Raw genomic sequence first — 20,745 nt, 5'->3', positions numbered from 1 at the left:
CCTCTATCTCTTTCCTGTACCTTACTGCTTCCCAACTGCATCTTTTGATCTTGTACAATCTCGTGTCAGTGTTCACAGTTAATATTCAGGAATCTTCCCTTCTGGTTTCAGGCTGTCCTCGGTATGGCTCAAGATATGGGCATTACCACCAACTTTAAGATTGACCTGAAGACTCTCGCCAGGTAGGTCTTCTTCCTAGTCCTGACCACTCTCTCTCTCTCTCTTTCTCTCTACTGCCGGTGTTTAGGGCAGCAATGAAGGTCCTCCATCTCAGGACATTCAGGGCTTCCTTCATCATGTCATTTACTCTATTTTCAGTTATGCAAGTCCCAGGTTGAGACTCGGGAATACCATTGCACACAGATGTAGAAGGATTCTTCATTGCTGTTTCCGTAACAGTTTTGTTTTATCAGTCAGGGTTGTTAGCCCTGATCTGAACCCCCGAACCCGGAGGACCAATGGACCATTCTTAGTCTGTCATCTACCCTTTGACCTGTTAAGCATGGGTGACCCTACCAAAAGCCAAAGCTTAAAGCCCTGACTCCAGCCAACGTCGTTCTCTGGGTCACTGAGGCACACAAGCCTCCAAGCCCTACGACAAGGCTGTGGTCCTCTTGGAGGAGGCCTGGCCCCTACTTGGGAGTGAAAGAAACCTTCACAGATACATGAGGTCAGAAATATGTTGGTTCTTGCAGATGACTTGTTGGTTATTTGCAGATTACATGAAGCCTGGGAAGGTAAGGACCTTGACCCAGTGCAGAATGTTTCCCTTTATGAAACTGGGGACCATATTCCTGTCATTGTTTGGTTTCAGACGTCATGGGCAAATCTTCCTCTAATTAGCTTAGAATGTGAGAACACAAGACAAAGGAGCAGAATTAGGCCACGTAGCTCATTGAGCCTGATCTGCCATTTGATCATGGCTGATTTATCTTCCCACTCATCCCCATTCTCCTGCTGTCTCCCTGTAACCTTTGACGCCCCTACTAATCAGGAACACATCAAGTTCCACTTTAAATATACCCAACAACTTGATCGCCAAGGCTGCTTGTGGCAATGAATTCTACAGATTCACCACCCTCTGGCTAAAGAAATTCCTCTTCATCTCTGTTCTAAATGGACATCCCTCTATTCTGAGGCTGTGCCCTCTGGTTTAAGACTCCCCGACTATAGGAAACCTGCTCTCCACATCCACCCTATCCAGGCCTTTCAATATTCAGCAGGTTTCAATGAGATACCCCTTTATTCTTAAAAACTCCAGAGACTGCAGGGCCAGAGGCATCAAATGCTCCTCATACATTAACCTTTTCATTCCCAGAATCATTCTTGTGAACCTCCTCTAGAGCCTTGCCAATGGCATGTGCTATGTTCCCTTCCACTCCTAAGTCTTATTCTATGTCCTGTCCTATGAGCCATTGACACAACTTGTCATCATCTGTCAGTCACGAATAATTTACTCAAGTTTCAGTTTATTGTCATGGGCACATATACCCAGGGTGCCAATCTCATGGGCACATATACCCAGAGTGACTAGTCTCATGGGCATATATACCCAGAGTGCCAGTGTCATGGGTATATATACCCAAGGTGCTAATTTCATGGGCATATATACCTAAGGTGCCAATGTTATGGGTATATATACTCAGGGTGCCAATCTCATGGGCAAATATACCCAGGGTGGCAATCTCATAAAAGTCACATTATTAGGCACACCTGTACACCTGTTCGTTAATGCAAATATATAATCATCCAATCATAATGCAACTCAATGCATAAAAGCATCCAGACATGGTAAAGAGGTTCAGTTGCTGTTCAGACCAAACATCAGAACGGGGAAGAAATGTGATCTAAGTGACTTGGACTGTGGAATGATTGGTGGTACCAGATGGGGTGGTTTGAGTATCTGAGGATCTGCTGATCTCCTGCACAGCAGTCTCCAGAGTTTACAGAGAGTGGTGTGAGAAACAAAAAAAAAAATCCAGTGAGCTGCAGTTCTGTGGGTGAAAAGACCTTGTAATGAGAGAGGTCAGAGGAGAATGGCCACATTAGTTCAAGCTGACATGAAGGTGACAGTAACTCAAATAACCACATGTTACAACAGTGGTGTGCAGAAGAGCATCTCTGAATGAACAGCATTGTCAGACTTGAAGTGGACGGGCCACGGCAGTAGAAGCTCTCATCAGGTTCCACTCCTGAGGCCACCTTATTAGTTACAGGAGGTAGTTAATGAGGTAGCCACTGAGTGAACACATTGGTAATAAGTAGGATTCTGATTCGCTCTGTCTGTAAATCACGCACTGGGAGCAGGAGCAGGGGGAAGAGGTCGGGGGGTAGTGGTTCGTGGACCCTCACTGACATCTCTGTCTCGACAGGTTCTGCCTGATGGTGCAGAAGGGTTACCGAGACCCCCCTTACCACAACTGGACGCACGCCTTCTCCGTCACGCACTTCTGCTATCTCCTCTACAAGAACCTGCCCGTGGCAGAATACCTGCTGTAAGTAGATGAGGGTTCGATTCCCACCACTGGCTGTAAGGAGGTGAGGGTAAAGACCCGGGTTCGATTCCCACCACTGTCCGTAAGGAGTGTGTATGTTCTCCCTGTGACCACCTGTGCTTTCTCCGGGTGCTCCCGTTTCCTCCCACAGTCCAAGATTACCATGCCATGCAGGAATTATTGTAGAAGATTATCACCAATTAGGACACACGCTGACATTGAATGATATGTTTTGAAATTATCCCAGACCTGAGTGTGTGGGTAGTCATCGTCATCATCATTATGTGCTGTGTCAGATGACATAGGTAATTACGCTCTTTCCATGACCATGGTTGTTCTTGGTAAATTTTTCTACAGAAGTGGTTTGCCATTGCCGCCTTCTGGGCAGTGTCTTTACAGGACAGGTGACCCCACCCATTATCAATACCGTACTCTTCAGGGACTGTCTGCCTGGTGTCAGTGGTCACATAACCAGGACTTGTGACATGTACCAGCTGCTCATACGACCATCCACCACCTACTCCCATGGCTTCATGTCACCCTGATCGGGGCGCTAAGCAGGTGCTGCACCTTGCCCAAGGGTGACCTGCAGGCTAGCAAAGGGAAGGAGCGCCTTACACCTCCTTTGGTAGAGACGTATCTCCACCCCGCCACCCATTTGGATAGTAAACAATACTATTTAGATATGATATGTTTTTCAATTGTCTTTTTAAAATATTAATTAATTTTTGAACAGATTTTCTGCAAGGCTCCATTTATTTCAGTTTATCTCTGTTATCCTTTTATTAATAGTAAAACAACAAATACATGTAAATAAACAACAGAACTTGTCTTTTATTTTATTTATTTATTTAGCGATACAGTACGGCCTAGGCCCTTCTGGCCCTTTCGGCCCTTTGAGTCACAACCACGGTGAAACCTAGCCGAGTCACGGGACAATTGACAATGACCAATTAACCTACCCAGTGTGGCAGGAAACCGGAAAACCCACGCATTCCACAGGGAGAATGTACAGAGACTCCTTATAGAACAACTTTGGGATTGAACTCTGAACCCTAGAATGCTAACCGTCACAGTAACAATAAAAAACATGGACTTTCTTCCTTGAAAATGTACATAATTATAGTTAATAATTAAGTAATCAACGCTCATCACTACTTACAATTGCCGTTGCATGTGAGAATTGTTTCAGAGACTGTTGCCGATTTTGGCACATGTTCTCAAAGAAGTTTGCCACCCCTGCACCAGACAATTAAGGCTTGCTGGTTGTAGAGGTATTTCTCTTGCGCTGTAGAAACCTTTGGTGTGTTTCCCCTTTTACAAAGGGGGTTTATTCAGTGATTACAGGACCGCATTTTACAATGCATCAAGTTAAGTTTAACACACACAAAATGCTGGAGGAACTCAGCAGGTCAGGCAGCATCTATGGAAATGAATAAAAATAGGGGGAAGAAGCCAGAATAAGAACGTGGGGAGGGCAAGGATTACAAACTAGAAGGTGTTAGGTGGGTGGGGAGGGGGATGAAATAAGACTTTGGGAGGTGATAGGTGGGAAAGGTTAAAGTCTGGAGGAGAAGGAATCTGATAGGAGAGAAGAGTGGACCGTGGGAGAAAGGGAAGGAGGAGAGGCACTTGTGGGAGGTGATGGGCAGTTGAGGAGAAGAGGTAAGAGGCCAGAGTGGGAAATTAAAGAAGAGGGAAGGACGGGAAGTGGAAAAATGACCGGAAGTTGGAGAAATCAATGTTCATGCCAACAGGTTGGAGGCTACTGAGACAGAATATGAGGTGTTGCTCCTCCACCCTGAGAGTGGCAGAAGACATGCCAGAATGGGAATGAGGACAGGAATTGAAATGGTTGGCCACTGAGAAATTCTGCTTTTTGCGGATGGAGTGGAGGTCTGACAAAGCCGTCCCCTAAACAAGTTAAAAGTTAAGCTGAAGTTCAAGTTTAATTGTAACTGAACCCTACACATGAATACAAGCCAAATTAAATAGTATTCCTCCGGGGCCAAGGTGAAAAACATTGTACCAACAGCACACTGCATGTATAGCACATGTAATTATGATGGCAGAAAAACATAAAACCATAAAAATAATTAATAATATAACCCAAGTTTCATGGTCTATAGATTAAAGTTGGGTGGGATGTTACCCTGGAGCTATGCATTCTGCAAGAACAAACAACGATGCAATTATCACACACCAGTACAAACACAATCTAGCTTGTCTTCACTGAGCAAACACTGGAGAGTAGCTTTGATGTTCTGATATTCACTCTCTTTAGTATCAGCGGTTTCACATTACAACGTGACATCTCTATTGAGAACTCAGACCAGCCCTGGAAAGTCCCCCATATACCCCATTCCTCTGGGACCATAGGCCCCTTCTTCAGGCACACTTTCCAAAGATGTAGGGGCTTGGGTTAGCGCGTTGTGAACATGCAATGTTGGAGCCGGAAGTGTGGCAACACATGTGGGCTGCCCTCAGCACAATCCTCACTGATGTGATTGTGACAAATTTCATTGTGTGTTTTGAAGTACATGTGACGTGTATTTATTCATTTAGAAATACAGTGTGGAACAGCCCTTCTGGCCCACCAAGCTGCACCGTTCAGAAACCCACATGTTTAACACTAGCCCAATCAATGACCAATGCTACAATGACCAATTAACCCTCTAACTGGTCCGTCTTTAGACTGTGGGAGGAAACCAGAGCACCTGGAGGAAACCCATGTGGTCATGGGGAGAACGTACAAACTCCTTACAGAAACTCTGATATTGGTCTCCAAACTCTGCAATGTCACAAGCTGTAATAGTGTCCCATTAACCGCCATGTTACATCGTGTCCGGAATAAACTGAATCTTCATTTGGACCATATCCAAATTCTTTTTAAACATTGTAATTGTATAAGCCAGGGTCGGAGGAGCAACAGGGTAGGGGGAGGTGGAGCAGGAGGGTCCACTGCCTCCCTGGAGAGACAGATTCGAAAATCATTGGGAGAAGTGAAGCTCCTCAGTCCTGAGAAAATCTCGGAGCTGTGGGAAAATAGAGAATGCTCAAACTGCTGGAGCAACTCAGCAACTCTTGACATCTAAAGGCAATAAAGTATCGGAGTAGCATTTGGCCATTCAGCCCATTTAGTCTGTCCTGTATCCTCTGTAGAAGGAAATGGACAGGCGGTGGGCTGAGCTCCATCATCAAATTCAAGGTTATTGTCATTCAACTGTACACAAGTACACAGCTAACTGGAACATCATTCCCCTGGGACCAAGGTGCACCACACAGTGCATATATCACTCACAGCACTTCAAATAATATTAACAGACAAAAAAAAAGATTCTATAGGGTGTACAAGTTAACATAGAATTAAATATACAACAGTTTAATGCTACTGGCATTGTTATAAATAACGTGTACTGGGTGGTAGCCGGGTGTTCAGCTGTCTCATGGCCTGGGGAAGAAGCTGTTACCCAGCCTGACAGTTTGTACGTGTTCTTATACTGAGTTCCTGACGCAGGAGGTCAAAGGTCGCAGGTGGGACGGATGGGAGGGAGGAGTCCTTGACAATGCTGAGGGCTCTGTGAATGCCGAGCTTCTGGTGTATGTCCTACATGGAGGTGGGGTGGGGAGCAGAGACCCCCGATGGTTCTCACAACCTCTTACAGAGTCAGCTGACTTGCAATTCCTGTACCAGACGGTGATACAGCTGGTCAACTTTTTATTAAAAATGGATCAGCAGGACCTTCAGAAATAAATCAAGGTAAAGTCAGCGTTGTTTTATGAAGGGAAAATTATGTTCAACTGACTCATTGGAAGTTTATTTGGATCTCCAGACTTCCGGACATAGAAACCTGAAGTCCAGGTTTCGTATCCCACTGGCTGAGGCCTGGGCACTGCCGGGCATTGTGGGGTTGCCATGTTGGCACTAGATTGTGTGGCGACACTTGCGGGCTGCCCCAGCATTTCTTTGGGTGTGTTGGTCATTAACAGAAACGGCACATTTCACTGTAAGTTTCGATGTAAACGTGATGAAAAAATCTGAATCTAGTCCCATCTCTGGCGCTGTCTATGAATGGAGTTTGTGTGTCTTCCCTGGGTTTCCCCCAGGGTCTCTGGTTTCCTCCCACAAGCCAAGGATGCGTAGGGTCAGTGGGTTAATCAGCTGCTGAAGTTGACCTTATTGTAAGTGAGGGGTAACATTGTTATTTTTATTTATTTAGTGATACAGCATGGTAACAGGCCCTTCCAGCCCAGTGAGCCTGTGCCACCCAATTACACCCATGTGTGCGATTCACCTACTAACCCGTACATCATAAGGTCAGCTGTGTCCCTCACAATATCTGGGTTGTCCAGACTGGGCAGAGTCTGAGAAGCCCTCACACCCACACTCTCACTCACTCTCTCTTCTTTCCCTTCACAGTGACCTTGAGATTCTCGCGCTCTTTGTGTCTTGTATGTGTCATGATCTAGACCACCGGGGGACCAACAACTCTTTCCAAGTTGCGTCGGTGAGTAGAACCAGCATCAGGTTTAATGTCACCGGCAAAATGTTGTGAAAGTCGTTGCTTTGTGGCAGTAGTACATCACAATGCATAATAGAAAATACTGTAAATTACAATATACATACAATAAATTAAATAATAGTGCAAAAAGGGAGCAAAAAAAGCAAAACAAAATAATAAGGTAGTGTTCCTGGGTTCATTGCCCATTCAGAAATCTGATGGCAGAGGGGAAAAAGCTGTTCCTGAAACATTGAGTGTGGGTCTTCAGGATCCTGTATCTCCTCCCTGATGGTAACAATGAGAAGAGAGCATGTCCTGGGTGATGAGGGTCCTTAATGATGGATGCTGCCTTTTTGAGGCATCAAAGTTTGAAGATGTCCTCAATGCTGGGGAGACTAGTGCCCATGATGGAGCTGGCTGAGTTTACAACTTTCTGCGGCTTTTTCCGATCCTGTGCAGTGGCCCCTCCGTACCAGACGGTGAGCATTAGGTCCGTACCGTGGTGGAGAATTCCCTAACAGGGTTCCCTGCTCACTCATCTTCCCCCGCATGGGAATACAGTCACGGGGAGTTTGTTTTACCCAGTGTGCTGGAAGACTGCAACACCAGAGGCCTGGGTCTAGTGGGATCTTTAATGACAACTGAGTCTCCCCTATCCCACAAAGGACTAACGGGTGGCGAACCCATGGCACACTGCGCAAGTTGGCACAGACAAAAATATTGTTGACACATGGCTTTTAGTGTTGCCCTTGATTCTTTAAAATCCACCCATAGTAAAAAGATTCATAATGATTAGCTTCACTGCCAAATGAAGCAGAGCAGGATTTTACAATTGGAGAGCAGTGTGATGTTTTCTCATGAATCATCTCATGCCGACTTGGGATCTGCTGGATGGTTGTGAGAACACCTGACGCTGGATGATACGTTTTGAAATCATCGCAGGCCTGGTATGCAAATCAGCATTTAGATGGAGAGTAACACTATTTATTGATTGATTTAGCAATACGGTGCAGAGTAGGCCCTTCCGGTCCTTCGAGCCACATCACCTCAGCAACCCCAGACAACCCCGATTTAATCCTAACCTAGTCACAGGACAGCTTACAATCACCCGGTGTGAATTGGACTGTGGGAGGAAACTGGAGTGCCCGGGGAAAACCCATACGTTCCACAGGGATGACGTACGGAGGATGCCAGCATTGAACTCTAACTAACTGCTTTGTCCAACCTGAGAAATGTTATTATTTAGAATTGATGTTCTGTTTTCAAAAGATTAATATTAATGATTTTTGAACAGTATTTCTAAACTGTTTCATTTATTTCAATCTGTTGTTCTTTATTAATAGTAAAACAATGAAAACACATACATTTTTTCAGTAAAATGTCTATAATTATTGTTACTAATTCATTAACCAATGATAATCTCTGCTCAAAATTACCATGGCAGGTGAGAGAACTCTCTTGACTTTAAACATTTCTGCTCTCCCTCCACAGAAGTCGGTGTTAGCTGCGTTGTACAGTTCAGAAGGATCAGTCATGGAGGTAATAGAATCTTTTTTGTCCCCTTGTCTCCCCTCCCTTTAAGTGGGACAGAAATCCTCTCCCAGGCCGGGAAGCCCAGGTTTAGGGTGGGAGCGAGCGAGCAGTCCTGATGAAGGTTCTCAGCCCGAAACGTAGATTATCTATTCATTTCCATAGATGCTGCCTGACCTATTGAGTTCCTCCAGCATTTTGTGTGTGTGTGTGTGTGTTGCTCTATGATAATTTCTCACTCCTCCCCTACCCTCCTCTTATCATTCGCCAGCTCATGCTCCCCACTTGCCCCACACCTTTCTTCTGGCTTCTGCCCTCTTCCTTTCCACTCCTGATGAAGAGTCAAGGCCTGAAACATCAAATGCTTACTCCTCTCCATTGATGGTAGCTGACCTGCTGAGTTCTGCCAGTATTTTCACTGGATCCATTGTAGCAGAAAAAAAACGCAAAGAGGGTGAAAAACACAAACAAAAAACGAAATCAAAAGCAATCCTATAAACAAATTCAAATCAAATCAAGTATAATTATCATTCTCCCATACATGGATACAGCCAAGTGAAACAGCGTGCCTCTGGGGCCAAGGTGAAAAACATACACAGCACTTTCAAAATAGCAAGCAAAAGAAAACAGTCACACAAAAAACACACTGTACAAGTAACCGTTGAGTGTGGCTGTGGATACGCAAGATTATACAGAGAGATCAATTTTTACATATGTAAAGTGACACCAGGAACAGGATATCTAAACATAAGGTGGCTCTGACAAGAGGAACGCTTCCAAGTATACACCCACACACACACACACACACACACACATACACACAAACTGCTGGAGGAACTCCGCAGGCTAGGCAGCATCTGTGGAAAAGAGCAAACAGTCAATGTTTCAAGCCAAGATCCTTCATTGGGACTGGAAAAAAGATGAGAAGTCAGTAAGAAGGTGGGGGGGGGGAGGGGAGGAAGAAGTACTTGGTGGCAGGTGATAGGTGAAACAGAGAGGAGGAGGGGTGAGGAGAGCTGGGAAGTTGATGGGTGAAGGAGATAAAGGGCTGGAGAAAGGGGAATCTGATGGGAGGGGGTAGAAGACCATGGAAGAAAGGGAAGGGGGAGGAGCATTAGAGGCTGGTGATGGGCAGGTACAGAAGTAAGGTGAGAGAGGGAAACAGGAATGGGGAGTGGTGAAGGAGAAGGGGTGGGTAATTACCAGATGTTGGAGAACTCAATGGTCATGCAGCTACCCAGACGGAATACAAGGTGTTGCTCCTCCAACCTGAGTGTGGTCTCATCACAGCAGTAGAGGCGGCCATGGACTGACATGTTAGAATAGGGATGGGAAATAGATTTGAAATGGATGGCCACTGGCAGATCCCACTTTTTCTGGTGGAGGGAGAGTAGGTGCTTGGTGAAGCAGTCTCCCAATTGACGTCGGATCTCACCGACATACAGGAGGCCACACTGGGAGCACCTGATACAGTAGGTGACCCCCAATGGACTCACAGGTGAAGTGTCGCCTCACCTGGGAGGACTGTTTGGTGCCCTGGGTGGTAATAAGGGAGGAAGTGTAGGGGCAAGTGTAGCACTTGTTCTGTTTGCAAGGATAAGTGTCAGTGGGAGATCAGTGGGGAGGGACTGATGGACAAGGGAGTTGAGTATGGAGCAATCCATGTGGAAAGCAGGGGTGGGAGGAAAAATGTGATTGGTGGTGGGATCCCATTGGAGGTGGTGGAAATTACAGAGAATTATGGATGCAGAGGTTAGTGGGGTGGCAAGTGAGGACAAGAGGAACCCTATCCGTGGTAGGGTGGTGGGAGGATGGGGTGAGAGCAGGTGTGAGTGAAATGGAAGAGGTGTGGGTGAGGCCAGCATTGATAGTGGAGGAAGGAAAGACCCTTTCTTTGAAGAAGGAGGACATCTCATTGGTTTTGGAATGAAAAGCCTCATCTGAGAGCTGGTGCAGTGGAGATGGGGGAGCTGAGAGAAGGAGGTGGCATTTTTACAAGTGACAGGGTGGGAAGAGGTATAGTCCAGGCAGCTGTGAAAATCGATGGGTTTATAAAATATATCAGCAGATAAGCTGTCTCCAGAGACAGAAATATCGAGAAAGGGGAAGGAGGTGTTGGAAATGGACCAGCTAAATTTGAGGGCAGAGCAGAGGTTGGAGGCACAGTTGATGAAGTCGATGAGCTCAGCATGACTGCTGGAAGCAGCACCAATGCAGAAGTCGATGTAGCATAGGAAAAGTTGGGGAGTGGTACCAGTGTAAGCTTGGAACTTAGACTGAAAAGTCAGGCACAGCTGGGACCCATGCGAGTGCCCACGGCTACACCTTTGGTTTGAAAGAGGTGGGAAGAGCCAAAGAAGAAATTGAGCCAGACAGAGGAGGTCTTTAAAACATAACACATGGAACATTACAACACAGTTCTACACAATGTTGTGCCAACCTTTGAACCTACTCTGAGATCAATCTAACCCTTCCCTCTCACTTAGCCCTCTATTTTTCTATCAACCATGTGCCTATCTAAGAGCTTCTTAAATGCCCTGAATGTATCTGCCTCTATCATCACCGCAGGCAGGGCATTCCATGCACCCACCACTCTGAGGAGAAAAACCCTACCTCTGACATCGGCCCGAGACTTTTCTCTAAAGGCTTAGAATTATCAGGACGAGCCTGGTTCAAGTACAGCTGATTCCATAATACCATAAGACATAGAGTCATAGAACTCTCAGCACAGAAACAGGCCCTTTGGCTCATTTAGTCTGTGCTGAACCATTAATCTGCTTAGTCTCATCTACCTGGAACATAGACCTCCATATCCCTGTCATCCGTGTACTGTACCTAATCAAATTTATCGTAAATGTGGAATTCAACCCTGCATCCACCACTTCTACTGGCAGCTTGTTCCACACTCTCACCACCCCCCGAGTAAATTTCGCCCTTAGGTTCCCTTTAAACATTTCACCTTTCACCCTTAACCTATGATCTCTAGTTATAGTCTCACCCAACCTCAGTGGAAAAAGCCTGTTTGTGTTTACCCTATCTATACCCCTCAAAATTTTGTACATCTCTATCAAATCTCCCCTCATTCTCCGACACTCCTGGGAACAGAGCTCTAACCTACTCAACCTTCCCCATAACTCAGGTTCTCAAGTCCTGGCAACATCCTTGTAAATTTCCTCTGCACTCTTTCAATCTTATTGATATTTTTCCTTAGGTAGGAAACCAGAACTGCACACAATGCTCCACGTTAGGCCTCACCAAGCCTTATACAACTTCAGCTTAAGATCTTAACTCTTGTACTCAGTGCTTTGATTTAGGTGCCAAGTATTCTTTATGACCCTGTCTACCCTGTGATACAACCTTCAAGGAATTATAGAATTGTAATTCAAGATCCCTCTGTTCTGCCTCAGTGCCATACCACTCACCGTGCAAGTCCTACCCTGGTTTGTCCTCCCAAAGTACTAAACCTCACACTTGTCTGCATTAAATTCCATTTGCCATTTTTCAGCTGGTTGAGATCCCTCTGCAAGCCATGATAGCCTTCCTCACTGGCCACTATGCCTCCAACCTTGCTGTCATCCATAGATTTGCTGATCCAGTTTACCATATTATCATCTAAATCATCCATAAAGATGACAAACTGTAAAGGACTCAGCACCGATCCCTAGAGAGGCAACCCTTCCTACCACTTCCTGGCTTCTCCCACAAACCCAATGTCTAATCCAATTTACTACCTCGTCTTGAAATCCAAGTGACTGAGCCTTCTTCACAAACAAGAGAAGATCTGCAGATACTGGAAGTCCAAGCAACACACACAAAATGCTGGAGGAAGTCAACAGGCCGGGCAGCATCTTGCTGAAGGGTCTCAGCCCGAAACATTGACTGTTTACTCTTTTCCATAATGCAGCCTGGCCTGCTGAGTTCCTCCAGCATTTTGTGTGAGTTGACTGAACCTTCATAACCAGTCTCTCATGTGGGACCTTATCAAATACCTTACTAAAGTCCAGGTAGACAATATCCACTGCCTTGCCTTCATCAACTTTCCTGTCCACATTTGGCCATCAAGCCTGCTCTGTCATTCCATCATGGCTGATTTATTTTCCCCCTCAACCACATTCTTCTGCCTTCTGCCCATAACCTCTTATGCCATGACTAATCAAGAACTTATCTATCTCTGCTTTAAATACACTCAATGACTTGGCCTCCATTGCCATTGGCAGTGAATTCCACAGATTCACCACCCTCTGGGTAAAGAATGTACTCATCATCTCTGTCCTAAAGGGGATGTCCTTGTATTCTAAGACTGTGCCCTCTGGTCCTAGACTCTCCCACTACTGGAAACATCCTCTCCACATCTACTCCATCTAGGTCTTTCACTAATCAGTAGGTTTCAATAAGATCACCCCTCATTCTAAACTCCTGCAGGTACAGTCCCAGATCCATCAAATGCTCCTCATACATGAACATTTTTATTCCCAGGATCATTCTTGTAAACTTCTTCTGGACCCTCTCCAAAGTCAGCACATCCTTTCTTCCCACCAATTTCCCCCAGGATCAATAAAGTATGACTATGACTTAGAGAAGCTTAACGTTGCTCAGAATACTCTCAAACAGAGTCCAAATGCACAGATTTATCCTGGCCAATACCACCATCCAGTGTCGTTGTTGGGAACTGCAGGCATGTCTGGGCCATTAGTCAGAATCAGGTTTATTATCACTGTGTAATTATAAACATTTAAACATAGACATCCAGAGATCGTGGTCCATGTAGGTGCCAATGACATGGCTAGGAAGAGGGCGAGGTTCTGCAAAGTGAGTTCAGGGAGTAAGGTGCTTAGTTAAATGACAGGACCTCCAGGTTTGTGATCGCAGTATTGCTTCCCATGCCATGTGCTAATGATTCCAGAAATAGGAAGATCGTACTGTTTAATACGCAGCTAAGAAGTTGGTGTAGGAAGGAAGGAAGCCTTCAGATTTTTGGATCATTGGTCTCTCTTCCAGGGAGCTGGGACCTGTACAGAAGAGATGGTTTGCACCTGAACTGGAAGGGTCTAATATCTATAGTGGGAGAGTTTGCTAATGCTGCACGGGGTTGGGGGTGTTAAACTAGAGTTGTAGGGGAATGAAACCAGAGCACCAGAACAAATTGTAGAGTGGTCGCGGAGACAGATGCTGTTATGAAGTCAGACGAGGTCGGGAATCAAAAACCTGAGCATGGTGGGGCTAATTTTCTGAGTTGCATGTATTTCAATGCAAGAAGTGTCATAGGTAAGGCAGATGAGCTTAGGGCATAGATCAGCACATGGAGTTAGATAGATAGATAGATGGATAGAGATATACTTTATTAATCCCGAGGGAAATTTGGTTTCGTTACAGCCGCACCAACCAAGAATAGGGCGTAAATATAGCAATACAAAAAACCCCCAACAATCAAACAACAAAATGCAAACTATGCCAGATGGAAAATAAGTCCAGGACCAGTCTATTTGGCTCAGGGTGTCTGATGCTCCATGGGAGGAGCTGCACGTTCGATGGCCACAGGCAGGAACGACCTCCCGTGCCGCCAAGTGTTGTATCATGGTGGAATGTGGCCGAAGTCCAACAGTAAAAAGTTCAATATCCAGTCTTCAAACACGTTCCTCGATCGTAATATGCCCCGGATTGCACCATCCGTTGTTAGCCAGACCAATAAGCGCCCAACTCCTTTACGCTTACGGCTCTCAGTGCACTTCCGGTCAGCCAGAAAGGTATTACCCACTGAACTCCTCTTCTCCAAAAGTCTCTGTTGTCTCGACCCGGTCCTCTTTCCTCGGATTACAATATCGTAGCCATTAGCGAGACTTGGTTGCAGGAGGGGTAAGACTGCCAGCTCAATGTTTTAGACATGATAGAATATAGAACATAGAATAGTACAGCATAGTACAGGCCCCCCAGCCCACAATGTTGTGCCACCCTCAAACCCTGCTTCCCATATAAGCCCCCAACTTAAATTCCTCCATATACCTGTCCAGAAGTCTCTTAAACTTCACTAGTGTATCTGCTTCCACCACTGACTCAGGCAGTGCATTCCACGCACCAACCACTCTGAGTAAAAAAACCTTCCTCTAATATCCCCCTTGAACTTCCCACCACTTACCTTAAAGCCATGTCCTCTTGTATTGAGCAGTGGTGCTCTGGGGAAGAGGTGCTGGCTGTCCACTCTATCTATTCCTCTTATTATCTTGTACACCTCTATCATGTCTCCTCTCATCCTCCTTCTCTCCAAAGAGTAAAGCCCTAGCTCCATTAATCTCTGATCATAATGCATACTCTCTAAACTAGGCAGCATCCTGGTAAATCTCCTCTGTACCCTTTCCAATGCTTCCACATCCTTCCTATAGTGAGGCGACCAGAACGGGACACAGTACTCCAAGTGTGGCCTAACCAGAGTTTTATAGAGCTGCATCATCACATCGTGACTTTTAAACTCTATCCCTCAACTTATGAAAGCTAACACCCCATAAGCTTTCTTAATTACCCTATCCACCTGTGAGGGATGATAGAGCAGGAGGGATTAAAGGGGAAGAGTGGCTTTACTTGTCAGGAAAAATGTCACGGCCGTGGTCCATCAGGACAGACTGGAGAATTCATCTAGTGAGGCTTTATGGGTGGATCCGAGAAATAACAAAGGTATGACCACACTAATGGGGCTATATTATAGATCACCCAACTGTCCACAGGATTTAGAGGAACACATTTGTCAAGAGATTGCAGACTGTGGCAAGAAACATAAGGTGGTTATAGTAGGTGATTTTAACTTTCCACATATTGACTGGGACTCCCATGTTGTAAAAAGGCTGAATGGGAAAGAGTTTGTCAAGTGTGTTCAGGAAAGTTTCCTTAATCAGTACATAGAAGTCCTAACAAGAGAGTGTGTGATATTTGATCTGTTGTAGGGAATGAGACAGGGCAGGTGACAGAAGTTTCTGTAGGGGAACACTTTGCATCCAGTGATCATAATGCCATTAGTTTCTAGATAATTATGGAGAAGGATAGGTCTGGTCCACAGGTTGATATTCTAAATTGGAGAAAGGCCAATTTTGATGGTATCAGAAAGGATCTGGCAAGTGTGGATTGCAACAGGCTATTTCTGGCAAATGTGTACTTGGTAAATGGGAGGCATTCAAAAATGAATTTCTGGGAGTACAAAGCTTGTATGTGCCTGTCAGAGTAAAAGGCAAGGATAACAGGTTTAGGGAACTTTTGTTTTCGAGAGATATTGAGGACCTTGTTAAGAAAAAAAAAGGGGATGCATTGCAGGTATAGGCAGGCAGGAACAAATGAGGTGTTTATGGAATATAAGAAATGCAAGAGAACACTTAAGAAAGAAATCAGGAAGGCTAATAGAAGGCATGAGTTTGCTCTAGCAGAGTAGGTGAAAGAGAATCCTAGGGGCTTCTATGGATATGTGAAGAGCAAAAGGTTTGCAAGGGACAAAATTGGTCCTCTGGAAGATCTTGAGGCCATAAGTTACAGTAATAAGACATAGAAGCAGAATTAGGCCATTTGGCTCATTGAGTCCACTCTGCCATTTCACCATGGCTGATCCATTTTTCCTCTCAGCCCCAATCTCCTGGCTCCCCCCCCCCCCGCATCCCTTCATGCCCTGACCAATAAAGAATCTATCAACCTCTGCCTTAAATATACATGGACTTGCTTGTGACAATGAATTCCACAGATTCACCACTCTCTGGCTAAAGAAATTCCTTCCTTCTAAAAGGACAGCCCTCTATTCTCAGGCTGTGTCCTCTAGTCTTAGGCTCTCACATCACCGGAAGCATCCTCTCCACATCCACTCCATCAAGGCATTTCACCATTTGATAAGCTTCAACTTGGTCACCTGTTATTCTTCCGAATTCGAGTGAATACAGACCCAGAGCCTGCACACTTCCCAACACTGTATTCCATCTACCACTTCTTTGCCTATTCTCCTAATCTGTTTACATCCTTCTGCAGTCCCTTTATTTCTCCAAAACTACCTGTCCCTCCACCTACTGTATCTTCATATCATCTGCAAACTTTGCAAAAAAGCCATCAATTCCACAGTACTGGACTCAGTGCCAGAGACCCGGCCACTGTGGCTCCCCCTGGTAGGTTCCCCCCCCCCCCAATAGTATCTAAAGTTGAATACTTACTACTGAGGGAATGTCCATAAGTGTATTCTGCACTGGCTGTGCATTATCCCTCCTTCTCCTGACAGTCACCCAGTTACCTGTCTCCTGCAATCTAGGGGTGACTGCCTCCCTGTAGCTCCTGTCTATCACCTCTTCATTCTCCTGTATGAGTTGAAGGTCATCGAGCTGCAGCTCCAATTACTTGGCACATTCCCTCACGAGATGCAACTTGGAGCACCTGGTGCAAAGGTCTCCCAGACTTCCCATATGCCACACACGGTACAAAACACAGCCCCTGGAGCCATTCTCACTAAGCAACTATGCCCTAATGGATGTGGAATGAACGAGTAAGAAGAGAAAGAGAGAGTAACTTACAAAGTACTTTACCTCAGCCAAGCCTGATGAGCCAAAGCCACTCTTAAGTACTGGCACACTCACAAGATGGCCACTCCACTTTCACCTGTGCTATTTTTATTGGTCCTTTCTAATTAATCCCTCTTGCTGATTGGTTGTCAACTCCGAGAAGCTATCATGAAGCTCTGCTTATTAAATCTTGAATGCCAACCTGACTGAAAGGTAACTCTTTTTACGCACTGCCTCCTGTTGATTGGTCACTCCTCAACTCAGAGAAACTGCTGCCTTTAAAATTTGGATCACCATCCTGATTGAAAGGTAGAACTTTTTACACACCCTTGCTGCCCACCGTCCAACTGCAGGCAAGCTTTCTCCACTGAGGTTGGATGAGACTCCAACTAGAGGTCATGGATTAAGGGTGAAAAGTTAAATGTTCAAGGGGAACATGAGGGAAACTTCACTCAGAGGGTGGCGCGTGTTTGGAACGAGCTGCCAGTGCAAGTGGTAGATGTGGGGTCGATTTCAATGTTTAAGAGAAATTTGTACATGGATGGGAGAGGTATGGACGGCTATGGTCCAGGTGTAGTTCAGTGGGAGTAGGTAGTTTAAATGGTTTGGCATGATCTACATGAGCCAAATGCCTGTGGCTGTGCTGTAGTTTTCAATGACTCTATTTGGTATGAGTTGCAAAAGAGAAGTGGAAAAGAGGAATAGTGAGGTATTTCACAGACTGTTGAAAAAACTGCTGGCAGAGGAAAAGAAATTGTTCTTGAATCATTGAGGTGTGTCTTCAGGCTCCTGCACCTCCTCCCTCATGGTACATGCCCTGGGTGGTGAGGGATGCTGCTTTCTTGAGATTTTTACCTGCATGCCTGGAACACATTGCGTGGTTTGTGATGGTTGAGGCAGGACATTGAAGAGACTGTTAGATAGGCACATGGATGGTAGAAAGCTGGAGGGCTCTGTGGGAGGGAAGTGTTAGATTGATCTTAGAGTAGGTTAAAAACGTTGTGGGCCAGTTCAGCTGTACTGTGCTTGTCTGTTCTCTGTTCCATGTTCTGATGGACAGCTTTTTGATGTGATTGGAGGAATGTGCAGGGGCAATGTCAGAGGTAGGTTTTTATTATACAGAGAGTGGTGGATCTGTGGAACGTGCTGCCAGGGTCAGTGACAGAGGCAGATACATTAGGGACATTTAGGAGACTATTCAGTTGGCACATGGAGGGCTGTGCAGGAGGGGAGGGGTAGATTGATCTTGGAGTAGGTTAAAAGGTTGTGGACCAAAGGGCCCGTACCATTCTGTACAGTTCCGTGTCCTTTCTTCTGATAGAATGGGCAACCAGAATTTAAGGGTTCCTTGGGATCTGGGCACGTTTGGAGCAGGAAGGGGAATGGGATCCATGGGGGGAGTCCCAAGCGCTGCAATGGACGGAATGAGCCCAAGAGCCTCATTCCCGTCAGTGTCAGTGGTGGGAATGGAAGCTGTGAGTGACAACTTCGTGTCAACACTTGGTGGGATGGGAAGGAAGGGTTTGAGGGTGTCTGTGGTGTGATCTCACTCACTTACAAGGTCTGCGTTCTTTCTCCCATACACAGAGGCACCATTTTGCTCAGGCCATCGCCATTCTGAACACTGAGGGGTGCAATATCTTTGAGTCCTTCTCTCGGAAGGTGAGTGCAATTGGTAGATCAGTTTATTATCGTACCGTGGAACGAGGCACATTGAAAAACCTGTCTTGCATACTGTTCAAACATACTTACCCGTACACAATTTCAAAACGTTAAATTTACACAGATTACTCTTGGGGCATCACGGTAGATTAGCGGTTACACCTGGGGAAGTCAGAGTTCGGAGTTCGATTCCGGCGTCCTCTGTAAGAAAGTTTGTATGTTCTTCCCCTGAGGGAGAGAGTTTCCTCTCACAGTCCGAAGACGTACTGGTTGGTAGGTTAATTGGTCTTTGTAAATTGTCCTGTGATTAGGCTGGGGTTAAACAGGTGCATTGCTGGGCAGTGCGGTGTGTTGTGCTGAAAGGGCCCATTACTTGCTGTATCTTGAAATAAATAAAATACCCAAATTTCTCTTAAATGTTGAAATCAAACCCTTCCACTGGCAGCTCGTTCCACACTCTCACCACCCTCCGAGTGAAGAAATTTCCTCTCAGGTTCCCCTTAACCATTTCATCTTTCACCTTAACCCATGTCCTCTAGTTCTAGTCTCCCACAACCTCAGTGAAAAAAGCCTGCTTGCATTTACCCTACCTATACCCCTCATAATTTTGTATACTCCTATCAAATCTTCTCTGAATTTCTACCTTTCCTAGCCATAAGGCTACAAGACCTTAAGATTTCGAAGCAGAATTAGGCCCATCAAATTTGCTCCACCATTTCATCATGGCTGATCTAATTTTCCTCAGCCCCAGTCTCCTGTCTCCTCCCCGTATCCCTTCATGCCCTGACCAACCAAGAATCTATCACTCTCCACCTTAAATATAAATAAAGACTTGGCCTCCACAGCTACCTGTGGCAAAGAATTCCACAGACTCACCACTCTGGCTAAAGAAATTCCTCCTCATCTCCATTCAAAAAGGACACCCCCACTATTCTGGGACTATGTCCTCTGGTTTTCGACTCTCCCACTGTAGGAAACATCCTCTTCAAATCCACTCTGGTTCGGAAATTGCACCATCTCGGATCGCAAGACCCCGCAGTGGATAGTGAGGTCAGCTGAGAAGATCATCAGGGTCTCTCTTCCTGCCATCAGAGACATTTACACCACACGCTGCATCTGTAAAGCAAACAGCATTATGAAGGACCCCACACACACCTCATACAAACTCTTCTCCCTCCTGGCATCTGGCAAAAGGCACCAAAGTATTCAGGCTCTCACAACCAGACTATGTAACAGTTTCTTTCCCCAAGTCACCAGACTCCTCAATACCCAGAGCCTGGACTTACACCAACCTACTGCCCTCTACTGTGCTTATTGTCTTGTTTATTATTTATTGCAATGCCTGCACTGTTCTGTGCACTTTATGCAGTCCTGGGTCGGTCTGTAGTCTAGTGTGGTGTTTGTGTTGTTTTACGTAGTTCAGTGTAGTTTTTGTATTGTTTCATATAGCACCATGGTCCTGAAAAACATTCTCATTTTTACTGTGTACTGTACCAGCAGTTATGGTCGAAATAACAATAAAAAGTGACTTGACTTGACTCTATCAAGGCTTTTCACCATTCAATAGGTATCAATGAGGTCATATCTCGTCTCACTCTTCTGAACTCTGGGTACAGACCCAGAGCCATCAAATGCTCTTCATACTCCAAGTAACACCTCACCGATGATTTATAAAGTCTTAACATTACATCTTGCTTTTATATTCTAGTCCTCTTGAAATGAATGCTAATGTTGCATTTGCCTTCCTCACCACAGACTCAACCTGCAAATTAACCCTTAGGGAATCTTACACAAGGACTCCCAAGTCCCTTTGCACCTCAATTTTTTTTTGTATTTTCTCTTCATTTAGAAAATAACCCTTTCATTTCTTCTACCAAAGTGCATAACCATACACTTCTCAACACTGTATTCCATCTGCAATTTCTTTGCCCATTCTCCTAATCTGTCTGTCCTTTTGTAGCCTCTCTACTTCCTTAAAACTACCTGCCCCTCCACCTATCTTCATATTGTCTGCAAACTTTGCAACAAAGCCATCAATTCCAT

General features: G+C 45.3%; 1 protein-coding gene across 6 annotated transcripts in view; it reads left to right on the top strand.

The window, feature by feature from the left end:
- LOC134349806 (cGMP-dependent 3',5'-cyclic phosphodiesterase) overlaps positions 1-20,745 on the top strand; it is a 309,387-nt gene that overhangs the window by 263,596 nt on the left and 25,046 nt on the right. For all 6 annotated transcript variants that reach the window (XM_063054695.1, XM_063054696.1, XM_063054698.1 and 3 more), the window contains 5 exons: positions 112-182; positions 2,373-2,495; positions 6,916-7,003; positions 8,489-8,536; positions 18,628-18,702. In XM_063054695.1, coding sequence (XP_062910765.1) covers positions 112-182; positions 2,373-2,495; positions 6,916-7,003; positions 8,489-8,536; positions 18,628-18,702 — 405 coding nt within the window. The remainder of the gene's footprint in view (positions 1-111; positions 183-2,372; positions 2,496-6,915; positions 7,004-8,488; positions 8,537-18,627; positions 18,703-20,745) is intronic.

The sequence above is a fragment of the Mobula hypostoma genome, chromosome 7, assembly GCF_963921235.1.
Source record: "Mobula hypostoma chromosome 7, sMobHyp1.1, whole genome shotgun sequence".
In the NCBI taxonomy this organism is placed as follows: domain Eukaryota; kingdom Metazoa; phylum Chordata; class Chondrichthyes; order Myliobatiformes; family Myliobatidae; genus Mobula; species Mobula hypostoma.
Note: the sequence above shows the minus strand (reverse complement) of the source record. Positions and strands in the feature narration are given on the sequence as shown.